The sequence below is a fragment of the Pogonomyrmex barbatus genome, unplaced genomic scaffold (genome assembly GCF_055798465.1).
Source record: "Pogonomyrmex barbatus isolate J1 unplaced genomic scaffold, ASM5579846v1 scaffold1, whole genome shotgun sequence".
Taxonomy (NCBI): domain Eukaryota; kingdom Metazoa; phylum Arthropoda; class Insecta; order Hymenoptera; family Formicidae; genus Pogonomyrmex; species Pogonomyrmex barbatus.
The window spans coordinates 3,597,068-3,610,422 of NW_028297098.1; the positions used below are offsets into that span (position 1 = coordinate 3,597,068).

Consider the following 13,355-nt stretch of genomic DNA (forward strand, 5'->3'; position numbering starts at 1 on the left):
GAAAGATATATCTTACGTAAAAAGCAGATAAATTATTTTTTTTTTATATATATATATATATATATAATGACAAAGCATTACGTGCATTACAGTACATTGCTTCTTGCCAGTGTCTTTTCTGACAAATTCATAGTTAAAGGTGAACACTTTATTAAATCATCATGATTAATTTAAAATATTAATGCGACTTGCCCTGTTTATTCATCATTCCTTTCGTTATATGAAATAATGCGATAAATTTATTACATAAGCGCAAACATTTGGCACAAATGAATTTAGAGCCTGCTTTTTTTATAATGGCTCCCTGTTCGGCTCGAATCTCATGCCGAGGTAGGCGAATTCTTCAACGCGCGATTTCACAGCTGTAATGCGAGTAGCTGCAATTTCTATTGCAAGATAACGCCACACGAAGCAACGTTGCGCTATTTCTCGCTCGTTTTTTCGAGCAGACCGAGCGGCTTTTTTCTATGTATTTGTTTGCCGAATATTTAATAATTTTTAAAACAAGAAATATTATAAATATCTTATATTTTATTCATATTATATTGTCGTTAAGTAATAAGAAATTAACCGTAATGTTATTAAACATCGAGTTGAATTATTTGTAATCTAAACTACTTTCTTCGCATGTTTTTAACTTTAGAAATAGCCTTTGAGATTTTTTTCACTTTGTCAAAATTTTTTTACAACATCAATGAGTTCTTTAACATAAGTGATATTAATTATCCTCGACTCAACTTCTTCGTTGTAAATAAAAAAGATGAAAGAATGCAATTGCAGATACGTAAGTTTGGAAAATAACTTAAAATCCTATTTGCTCATTCCCGTCATTAGACTATTAATTCTAATTACATTGTAGAAATGTCATTGACGAAGATTAAGCGTTGAATGATGTTAAAGCGATTTCGATTTAGGCGATAATCGTACGCAGTCGTTATCGATATGCCATCATCGTTATAAATTTCCGTTCGCATGCTACGCGATGCTAATCAATAGCACGGCACGCATCATCGACGAATGCGCGCCGAATGTCAACCTGCGGGATCGAAACACACACACACACCGTCGGCGCTCCTCGGGTGAATCAATTTCGTGCTATTATTACGATCGGGCTGACGAGATGTAACAGCGAAAGAAGGGAGATGACTCACTTGCCGGGTCTGTACGTGTGTGACATACATATGCATATGACGAGCATATACGCGCGCACGTGCGCGTTTCGATTCCGCGCTCAAAGAGAGGAAGGCGTGAGCCGTCGTGCCGCTGCAACGATCACTGGCTGCAATCGCCGCTTCTCTCCTTCATTACTCATCGCCTAAGTGAATGATGCAAATCATGTTCCGGGCAAACAGCCGCGTTTATATGCACGCGCGAGAGACTTGTGCGCGTTTACGTTAAACGCGTATCTCCTTTTCCTCGCGTTGGCGTACAAGTGGTTCCCAATTCGCCTTCGACGCGCGAACTCTTCCTCCTCATGTAAAACACGTGCATGACACAATGAGAAATAAATTCAGTACTAAAAGTAAGATTAGCTAGCCGAAGAACAAATCTCAAAGAATAACTCAAGGAATAACTCTCGACGATTTCACTAAAAAATTTTAATTCTATTCTCATCTCGAAAATGGAAATTCATATTTCGAAACAAAATTATTTTTGTCCGCGTGAACAATTTATTATTTATCACTGATAATAAATAATTATAATATTATCAAAAATAATTATTATTTGTCCCAATTATTTAATCAATTATTACTATAAAATAAATTATATAAACACGTACGTCGTTATATAATATTTCCACTGAAAAATGCTCGATATATATTTTTGCGTATCGCAAGTTGAGAATCGCTGATGTAAGAGATTTGCATAACACGCACCGTAACTGTCTCTCTGGATCAGCTGACGCGTATAATCGTTTCGATGAAGTACGTCTTTTCCTTTCCACTCGTTACACGCGACGCGTTTGTAATTAAACGCGATTGCAGCCAATATTTGAGAAACGACAGTCGACAGTGTATTATACATGAAGTGTGTCGGGGCACTACCGCGTTATTTATCTTTTACTTTTCATTCTGCGATTGGCCTTGGGCACATTTCTTAGTTGCACGTTGTATACAGGAGAGCTAAAAAATGCGTATCGTGTAAAAAAAAAAAAATATAAAAATTGTACAAAATTGACTTTGTTACTATTCTATATCTCAAATAGTTTTCATTATTGATCATCATCTTTTCAAAATGACGTTACGTATATATTAAATTTTTCATCTGACAATAAAAAAAGTATGCGAGTCATCGTCATTTCGAGTGACATTTTCTACGTCTCAAAATTGTTTATAAACCGAATCCATTAATGTCGATAAGCCAAACAAACTAAAGATTTCGATATTAATGTCTTACCATTAATACGATTGAGTGCCGTGGAGATATCCAGACCCATTCTTCAAATAAGTGGAAAAACAATCACGTTTCTAATTTCACAAATTTGATCACATCAACAATTTGATAAATCGTTCTCAAGGATTTGCACGTATCTTCCATTGTTATCATTATAGCAACCCTGAACATATCAAAGCACATATATGACTGCCAGATATCTCGCTTTCAGGCAACAAACATCTTGATTACATAGTTAATCTTGACTAAAAAATTGTACTTCCATTAACGAGCTCGACAAAGGAAGCATGACCTTTTTAATCTAAATAAAATAATTTTATTTTTCTTTTTCCAATATACTTAAATTTCTTCATTTATCGCGATGATTTTTTTTCTCTATAGCTCGGAATGACTCAAACTGTTCTATAGCGTTCTCCTTCGCAATTAAAAAATTCGATCACCATCGCCACGCGCGAATGTGTAGCGCGCATATGAGAACGCGTAGTTTAATGTCGGCCGTTCGCGCGATATTACTCTAAAGTTGTCGATTCACGTACCATGAATATTTACAAACGGTAATACACATTCGTAGCGCGAACTTTGTTTTTCTCAGCGTTGATTCGTTTAATCGAACCGTTCGAAGGGAACGCGATCACGAAGGCGAAGAAAGTGAACGTTTCATGCTATTTTTTTCGGGAACACGCTCGGAAGCAGAATGTGAAAACTCTTTTGCGAATGGCGCAAATGACATGCGAAATCATTGCGCTCTCGCCCGCTCTTTCGTCATCGTGCCGAAAAGATCTCGGCACTCGCCTGTTGGATATGGGAGAGGTGTGCAAATGCGGCCCGTGTGATCCGATTCGCGCGGCTATTGCGAGTAGTCATAGCTAATGTACAAGGAGTTCCAAAGATACCGTATTTTTTTCCTCAAAACTCGAAACGTCAATCCACTCGGCGTCGAAATGCAAATGGTCTTTGAGATGCAAACGGTCGAAAATCGAAGGACCCTGAGGATGCTGAAACTCGACGGTCTTTTTTTTTTTTTTTATCGGAAATGGAACAGAATTGCACGTGTTGGAAGGTGGAGCGCGCGATTCCAGAATCATATCCACAATTTCCTTTGTTACATAAAAGACATGTCAATCTTATTTTCGATACGCTCTATTGCTCGTTCGCGCAAGTATTCCAAGAAAAACACGCCAGTTGAAGGCCGTAAAATTTATTGCATCCACAGAGTCACCGTGGCACCGCGGTCACGTGGTAAAACTGCGCACCGATCCGGGTTATGGAGACGCGCGGAACGTTTGGAGGCGTGTAAAATTGCGATAAATCACGTAGCGAGAATCCTACTTGATGCAGCGCCGCTTCTGTCATCCGCCGTATTTCGCCGTATTTATCCGTCACGATCGTCACACGCTTTTCAAGTGGATGCGAACGAGCGCCCTGATCCGAAATTCCGAACACGAATCGTGTATCCGATATATTCGCGTGCCTGTCTGCGCGAGCTTTACAAAGAACTGCGTATGCTATGTGCCGATTGGAAATTCCATGATTTCTGCTCCGTGTTTGACCCGTGATCTTGATTTGCGCGTGACGCGTAACCCTTTTCCACGTGCGGGAAATCGCGAGATGCGCGACACCTTTGAGAGCGCTCGAACGAACGAAGCCGCGCTTCGTCGCGAAACAAAGAACACTCGGATCAGAAAATGCGACCGATTCATCCATCGTGCTGAGTCATCGCCAAGCAATTAGATCATAAATTGAAATAAATCAGAAATAAAGATATTTTATCGTTCTCTGTTCTAGATTCGTGATTCGGAGATGTACCGATATGCGTGGCATGAGCCGGGACGCGCGAGACGAGTCACGTCATCATCGATCGTACCAATCTCATTCGAAATTGTTGTGTCGTTTCTTATTGTCGAGGATGTCGAGGATGTGCATGCGTGTATCCGTGCGCGCACGCGCGCTTCGGCGACCACGAGGTGAACACCGGCGGCGATGATAATCGGACCACCGCGCGTTTGTCGCGAGAACGATATTGCGCGCGTGTCACGAAACTTCGGATGACGGCACGTTACTGGAAACTGGGCCCCCTATCGCTCCCGCACGCGGCGACGATACGCTTCTCTTCTGCCTCTTTTCTTTGCGCGCCGGGACACCTAGGTATCTCACGCGTATCTCACGTTGCGTGGCTGTGCGTATCACCCGCACCACGCTTACGTGTATGCATCCTCACGGAGAGCGACGGCGCAAACCCGATAACGCGAGAATATAATTGTAAGCTCATCCATACCGCGCGATAATGCGCGCTCTCGCGCATGATTATCCGCGAGATTTTCTTTTTTTTTTCATTATGCACTGCGAAGGACGTAGCGCTTTCGCGGCGATTATCGAGGAAACTTCAAACGATAACGACTGGTCAAGCGATATATTGTCAATTTATTGATAATTTATCGATGATAAATAAATATATAAAACTGATTTAGAGTAGGGGAGGTCAGGAAATGCACTGAACAATTTAAGCGAATATGGACGAGATAAGTTGAAATATGAAAATTTTATTGTTTAATAGAATAAATATTAGTTGTTTAGGAATAATAAAGTTTATGAGTTTCACTGACACGAGGGCATTGCCACAGGAAGGAAAAATGATGAAGCGCCTCTTACAAGTTTGACTGCCATTGTATGGAAATGTAAGAAATCGGTGTCGCAATAATTGCATCATTATCAAACACATGCAACAACTTTAGCATACGCCAATGTAACATAAAGAAAAAGGTTGTCTTTATTAAATATTATAAATAATGTTATTGATACTCATTTAAAATATAATAAAATTTATAAGTATTAATTCAGATGTTGTAATATTAATTCATGTTTTTACTCGTAAAAAATAATCCATCGTAAATTATAATTGATGAAAAAATTCATTAAAATACGCTATTGAAACAAAAAAATGAAGAAAATAATGGTTAAATAATTGCAACAAAGACTCTTTACTAAACTTTACTAAACTATTCACAAACATCAATATTAAATTTAATGGATGAATTAATGTATAGAATAAATTCTAGGATTATATTACACATATATTTACATGATATAAAAACACATTTTAAATGCGTAATACAGATTTTACATATTGCCAATTTGATCTTTTATCATGTTTATATTTGCGTCATGAACAAAGGTGCTTTGAGAATAACATGAAACTCGAAGGTGCGATACGGAATGACTCAGCGTTTATAAATTAGTGTCAGTTGCGGGTATACAACAGAGAAGCTTTTATATAGTGCAAAATTAAAATAATCATGACAAAAACATATTTGCACTGTTCTGATCTTCTATAATATTTTAAAATAATACAGCAAATTATACAATACAAATATCTCTAGATTAGAAAGCCTTTAAATGAACTAAAAAAGAATATATCGTGTAAGAAACCAATTGGTTGTATAAATAAATAAATATATATATATATATTGTTATTAATATGTCATATTGGAAATGATATTTAAAAGAAAAATCAGATTCCTTTATGATATATTTCTTTGTCCCTTTCCTTTCTCTCTCTCTCTCTCTCTCTCTCTCTCTCTCTCTTTCTCTGAAGAATTCACAAAAATCTGTTACTGGGTACACATTATGTAGATAGGTAGATATGTATGAAGGTATGTAGATATGTATGAAGTCTAAAGTAATATTATCTTTTAACCATCACGTAAATACACAATCTCTTAGTAAAGAAAACGTGTTTTGTTTTGTATTTCACTGTCTGTCTTTCTCTCCATTATACGCTGCCATACTATTTCGTTTGCGTTCTTTACAATGTCAAGTGCCGACATAAACCAGATCACCAGGTCTTCACTATTTCGAAGTGGGGTAATAAATTTTTACAAGCCGACATAAATCTGACTCGAAATTTTTACGAATACGAAACTTTCTAGACTATATTGAAAATGAAAGTACAAGCTTTCCATGTTATTAATTTTCAAATATTTGTATTAAAGTACAAATAAATTGATCTATTATTTTGAAATCTTAATATAGCTTATTACAGAAACTGCGAGACAAACTATCTAGTTGAGAATATCTCAGATTATCAGATTCAGTAAAGATTGAATCAATCGATTCCGCGATAGATTTAATCTTGCAGGTTTAGTTATATAACATATATGTATTTATTTTTATTTGATACACTTTAGGAACAGAAATATTTATCGATAATGATGTAATCTACAGATAACAATGTTATTAAAAGATTGAGACTGCTTTGAAAATTGTTTATAAATTTATGTTTTTGTTATAATATAATTTGTATTAAATAATTATCCGATAAAAAAATTTTACATACAAGAACATTTATTTTATTTAATTTATAAAAATTAAATAAATTAATATAAATTATTTTATTTTATTTAAATATATACATATATATATATATATATATATATATATATATATATACAATTTAAATGATTAAAATTTCAATGTGTCTGTTTTCTATATTTTTTCTACATTAAATTAGATAATGTACATACATAAAATATTGTCAATAATATTAATCGTGTAAATTAATGTCGTAATATTAATGTCCATTAGCAGTCTTACCGATTCAATATTATTGATCAACATTATTGGTCGCGTAAGAGATTCGTATTAGTTGGTATTTCTCGAGTACGCAGGTAGGTGTCTCCTCGGAAATTCAATTGGAGATTCAAAACCGGCTCGATTTTTTATTAAACAAACTCGAATTCCGTGCCAATTCGAATTGTACAGATCAATGATGCCATAAATGCGCCATCATGGCCTATCCTCAATTATGTAAATTCCACATATCTCCGTTGGGATGTAATATTATGTTTTATCCCCACGATGGAGAACAAAAGAACGAAAAGCGGTTTAGCGCCCGAGAAGTCCGGAAATATTGCGCGCCATATTGCGCGCATGCGTAATGTCGGGCTCCGACGTACTGATTCGCCGAGCGGCGCACAACGGCACACGGAGCCGATCGAGCAGATACAGTTCTCGCCGTTCGCTCGAACGACACGTATCAGTCGGTTGTTTTGTACATAGAGGATTACATTATCTTCGACTTTTCTAATACCGCCATTATTAACGTCGGTATCTTGGAACACAAGGGAAGGACACGAGGAATATTTCGTTTTCGAGTGCCATCAAAAACTTGGGGTATGTTGGCTAGTAAAATAGACGCATTTCATCGCGGCCATGTTAACTGGACAACGTGTGGTTATTATCGACTATCACGTGATACGTCTTGTAATTACGTTTAGATTGGCGCGGGATATCATATTCGTCTTCTCGCGTTCTCGACGTCTTGTGTTCTAATCGTGACCGGCTTTTTATGCAAAAGTGGGATACGAAATACGTTGATTACTGTACATTGCTTCGACCAACGTGACGTTGCCACTTATTACAGGAAGTCTCGCACGATTTTTTTTGTAGAAATTCTGGTCCGTGACAACAAACGTGTGCGTACACGTTTTTTGTTTTCCTGGATTTTTTTTTGTATGCTAGAGGATAGTCTAGAACTTTGAAGGGCACTCGATGAATACCTTTATTCTGTTGTATTACCTTTATTCTATATATACCTTCTCACCTTTATTCTAGGTATATACCTTTATTCTATGTATACCTTTATTCTATTGTATTCTTTCTGAAACAAGCCAGCAGTCGACTTTAAAAGAAGAAATTTCTGTATAGATACAGTTGCAATTTTTTAAAATATTAAATATTGAAAAAAAAAATCGAAACAAAACTATAAGAATATCAAATGATTTAATCAATTATTTTGAAGTTTGTTAGAGAAAATCTATTTTGTTTTATTCACGGAATAGAATATGCCTTCCTGTTATTTCTAAGAATGAACAATATTTGAGGTATAATAAACTGTTAAGCCAATGGCATATAGAAACTTGACTGTTTAGTTATAAGCAAACCAGTTAATCATACCGGAAATTTTAAAATTATCTCGTTTTTGATAACTCAATTATAATTGAGTCATTTGGATTACTAGCACATAGAAAAAAGGAAATGAAATATGAGTACTAAATAAAATGATCAATCAGCCAAGATTTTCAGTTTTAAGATGATAATTTTACATTTTCAATAATTTTCTAAACTGGCTGATTCACTTATTGCTAAAGTCTTACTGCTTATATTTTTCTATATGTCATTACCTTGAAGATTTATATTTCTATGCTTCTAATTTATTTGTTAAATGATCATACATTCATATTCTATTTTCATTTCTCAGAATATATTTCTAAGTAAGTTGATATATAAAATAAAAAATAAGTATGCATTTTTTCAAACATTAGCTATATTCAGCAAAAAAGCAGTTTTGCATCTGTTGTAAAATCCTTTTTAAATATTATTGGTTTATATATTTAAATCCAGTAAGGACAAAGATCATCATATTAAAGAATTTTTTTTATAGTTGCAAAGCTGCTTTTTCTGCTGAATGCATCCATTAATATATCTTGTCCAGTCATTAATCATGAAGTTTTTATTTTTTATCATGAAATTATATCATGAAGTTTTTCATTTTTATGAAACTATATTTTTGAATGAATGAAGCAGAAATTATCCAAAAAAATTTATTAAGTATAATTCATAATGTTAATATTTCTAAATCATTTAGCTAGATTCTTAAAAGAAATCTTAAGTAGATTCTATAGATTCTTAAACTATATATTCTACAAAAAATAAAATTTTGCTTTTTTATTTTCTTAATACATCATGTTATTCATGATTTCAATCATTCTTATTTTTTTAATTTGTACATTGATTGTTATTAGATTAAATTATTTTTTGTTAAAATTTAAAAAATTATTTGTTATATATAATTTGTATTATAGAATAACTTATATTTCATTTTATTTTTATAATTATTAACATATTATTAAACATATTTATCAATTTTATATATAATATATATATATATATATATATAATTAAATAATTTTCTATATTTACATGCTATATATACACATGCAATATATTTATTATTGTAGACAAAAATGGCAGAAGAACAGTGGGGAGGTGATGATGAGTTGGACTTTTCACAGGCGCCAGTAGATACGTCCTCCGTAAGAATATGATCATTTAAATCATTTTTTTTACATACAATAGAAATATATGTCATAAAAATAAATAATATAATAATTATTATTAACATTGATATGTTTTAATAGTTTGATGAAGGACGTGCTCCCTGCCGTGGTAAAGGACGTGGTACAATTCTGTACAACAACAATGACTCAAATTACAGTGCTGGAGGTTATAATTCTTATGATAAAAAAAAAGGAGATTGTGAAGAAAGTTATGATAATAATGCTCAAAATGAAAATCGCGAAAATAATAGATATAATGGCAATAGATTTGGAGGAAACAGACAAGACAATGATAAGCCACATGGAAACAACAGAAGCGACAATGATGGAAACGATCGTAGGTGGCAAGATAATCGAGATAGGAATAATAGTAGACGAAACAGAGATGACAATAACGATGAAACTGAAGACAACGGCTACAGCGGAAGTTATCAGAATGGTAGAAATGATAGACCTAGGAGAGATAGAGATGATAATAGAGGTGGGAGAGGTTACGGTAGAAACAGAGATGGCGGTGATGATGGTGGTGATTCTGGAGACAGAGGACGCAGAAGAAACGGCAGTGATAGAGAAGACAATAAAGATGAACCAAAGAAGAGGGAAATTTATGTTCCGCCAGAGCAACCCGATGATGAAAATTCCTTGTTTGGAAACGATGTGTCAATGGGAATAAATTTCGATAAATACGACGATATCGAAGTAAAAGTGAGTGGTGAGAATGCACCTCGTCCGATACAATCCTTTGATAGATCCGGCCTCAGAAGTATTTTATTAGAAAATATCAAGAAGTCAGGTTATACAAAGCCTACTCCTGTTCAAAAATACGCTATTCCAATTATAATGAATGGCCGCGACTTAATGGCATGTGCACAAACCGGTTCGGGCAAGACTGCAGCATTTGCAGTTCCTATCATACATAATCTATTGGAAGATCCAAGAGATTTAATTAAAACGAATACTTTCTGCGAACCACATGTGATTGTTGTGTCGCCCACACGTGAGCTTACTTCCCAGATTCATCAACAGTTCAGGAAATTTGCTTTGGGCTCTATCATACGTACTGAACTTGTTTACGGAGGAACATCGGTTAGTCATCAAACACACAAGGTGCTCAATGGTTGCCATATTCTAGTCGCAACTCCAGGTAGATTATTAGATTTCATGGAACGAGGGAAAATTAAACTTTCTTCCTTACGTTTTCTTGTACTGGATGAAGCTGACAGAATGCTTGATATGGGTTTCTTACCCGATATTGAGAAGATCATAGATCATGAGACAATGGTAGCGCCAGAAGAAAGACAGACACTTATGTTCTCTGCTACTTTCCCGAGTGAGATACAAGAACTTGCGGGTCGATTTTTACGAAATTATTTATTCCTCGCAGTTGGAATTGTGGGTGGTGCTTGCTCTGATGTAGAGCAAAACTTTTATCAAGCATCTGGCCAATCTGAGAAACGAAAATTATTGAAAGAATTGATAGATAAACAAAATCAAATTGGAGGTATAGAAGGTACTTTAGTATTTGTCGAACAGAAAAGACATACAGACTTCATCGCAGCTTTCTTATCAGAAAGCAATTTTCCGACGACTAGTATACATGGTGACAGATTACAAAGAGAACGAGAAGAAGCCCTGTATGATTTTAAACGAGGAAAGATGATGATCTTAGTGGCAACGGCGGTTGCCGCGCGAGGCTTAGATATCAAAAATGTCTCGCATGTAATTAATTTTGATTTACCAAAGACAATAGATGAGTATGTTCATAGGATCGGACGAACTGGTCGAGTAGGAAATCGCGGCAAAGCAACTTCGTTTTTTGATTCAAATGTTGATACACCTCTCACCGGTGATTTGGTCAAAATTTTGAAGCAAGCTAATCAGCCGGTACCTGACTGGTTAGAATCAGGCGGTGGTGGTGGAAGTAGAACCTTTATGCCAGGAAGAGGAAGAAGATTCGGCGGAGAAGATATCAGAGGGGTGAGTGACATTGCATTTAAATTTCGAATTGATATTGAATCGATTATGGCTGTGTTCATAAATTCACTGTCATGTACTGAAAACATATAGTCTACGTAACGTATTCTATAGAATTTCAGTACTGGCAGTGAATTTGCAAACACAGCCTATATATTAATATAGTTTATTTCTATTTGCAGTCATCGTTAAATAATAACAATTCTATATTGCAAATCATGATAAGAATTCTTTGATAAAATCAGCTTTTAATAAGTATGATTTAAATAAATATGAATTATTTTTCTGTGCAGAACAAGGATGCATATGATGATAGATACGAGGATGTTGGTTACGCACCACCTGTACCAGCAGAACCAGAAGAAGTTTGGTAGATTAAATATGCTTCATATGTTCTACGAGATATGTTGCTACACATTTTCTTTAATTTTAAAAAATATGATAGATTCTATAGAAATCATACACATGGACATTATTATGGCAAAGATGACAATCGATTTTTCCTTTTTTTTTAGTTATTTACTATAGCATCTTAATTAAATGCATTCCTTTCAGAGAAGACAAATAATATAAGACATATGAATTTATGTTGCTACCTCAATTTAGATATAAAGTCGATAACATTTGAAGATATTAGTAATAGCTAAATTTTAATTAATTTTTAGCAGATACTTCCATTGCTCATATTGTTTTTATGAGTCGAGAAAAAATTATTTTTGTATAGGATTAAGATTTAATTTTTTTTTTCCTTAAGATATATTGTGTATATTCTCAATATGTTGTGATATTTGCAAATTACTTTCTATAAATACCTCTTTGATAGATATATATATATGTGTGTGTGTGTGTGTGTGTGTGTGTGTGTGTGTGTGTGTGTAATATATAATATATATATATATATATATATATATATATATATATATATATATACATACACACACACACATACACACACATATATATATTTCAAGATATAGGTGATTGCGTGGGATATAAAAAAATTTCTATGCAAAATTTCTATGCAAAAAAATATATTGAATACAATGAACAAAAAGGAATTTTTTGGTCAAAAAAATAATTTTTTTACAAATTATTAAGATTTAAAAATTCTTCGTGAAAAATACACTTTTGACAAATGTATATTTAATAGTATAACATAAAACAGTATAAAGTATATTTTATATCTTGCGCGATTATTGAAAGTTAAAAAAATAGTTTATATTTCGCGATTATGATTCATTTTACGAAATATAACAATTATATTTTGTTCTCTGGAACATATTTTTTTGTATGTTATAATAAAACATTAAAGTTACAATAAAATTTTATATTTTTATAAATAAAACTTTTTGTGTAATATTTTTTTTAAATAAATTTCAATAATTTATTTTAATAAGTTACAAGAGAATTTATTTTAATAAGTTGCAAGAGACAGAAATTAGTATATTAATATCATCAATTATTTTAGTGTATATGTATATATATGTATGTAAAAGAATAGAAACAATATACTATTTTAATGAAACTCATGTTAGAAAATTGCTATAATTTTATTTCATATTTGATTTAATTTAAATTTTATAAAATTTATCAAATTCTATTTCTCATATTTACATATATAAAAAAGGAAAAAGAGAGAGAGAAAAGAAGAGGAAACTTCAATGATATGTTAAGTATCTTTCATCTTTGAAAATAATAAATTTTTTAAATTCTTTCTATTTTCTATTCTTTATAGTTTTTTATAATTAAAAAAATCATACAAATGTGTTAAAAGATTTTATCAGAATTCTTAAAACGATATATTCTATATACGCACACGGTTTTGTGTTATAAAATTTGCAAAAAGGTTGGAGATGTAGCAATGACGAAAAC

The 13,355-nt window shown here is 33.5% G+C and overlaps 2 protein-coding genes and 1 long non-coding RNA gene across 6 annotated transcripts in view; 1 reads left to right on the plus strand and 2 right to left on the minus strand.

Annotated features, from left to right (window-relative positions):
• cnc (NFE2 like bZIP transcription factor cap-n-collar) overlaps positions 1–13,355 on the minus strand; it is a 99,856-nt gene that overhangs the window by 14,026 nt on the left and 72,475 nt on the right. The gene's annotated exons all lie outside the window — the stretch shown is intronic.
• LOC105432499 (uncharacterized) lies at positions 55–4,620 on the minus strand. The gene is made up of 2 exons (XR_016141276.1): positions 2,398–4,620; positions 55–2,123 (listed from the first exon to the last, which is right to left on the minus strand). It is a non-coding gene; the product is annotated as an uncharacterized LOC105432499 (long non-coding RNA).
• vas (ATP-dependent RNA helicase vasa) lies at positions 7,351–12,828 on the plus strand. Its single transcript, XM_011647342.3, has 4 exons — positions 7,351–7,563; positions 9,411–9,485; positions 9,591–11,486; positions 11,777–12,828. Exons 2-4 carry the CDS (start codon positions 9,417–9,419, stop codon positions 11,855–11,857), a joined length of 2,046 nt encoding a protein of 681 aa, XP_011645644.2. The 5' UTR covers positions 7,351–7,563; positions 9,411–9,416; the 3' UTR covers positions 11,858–12,828.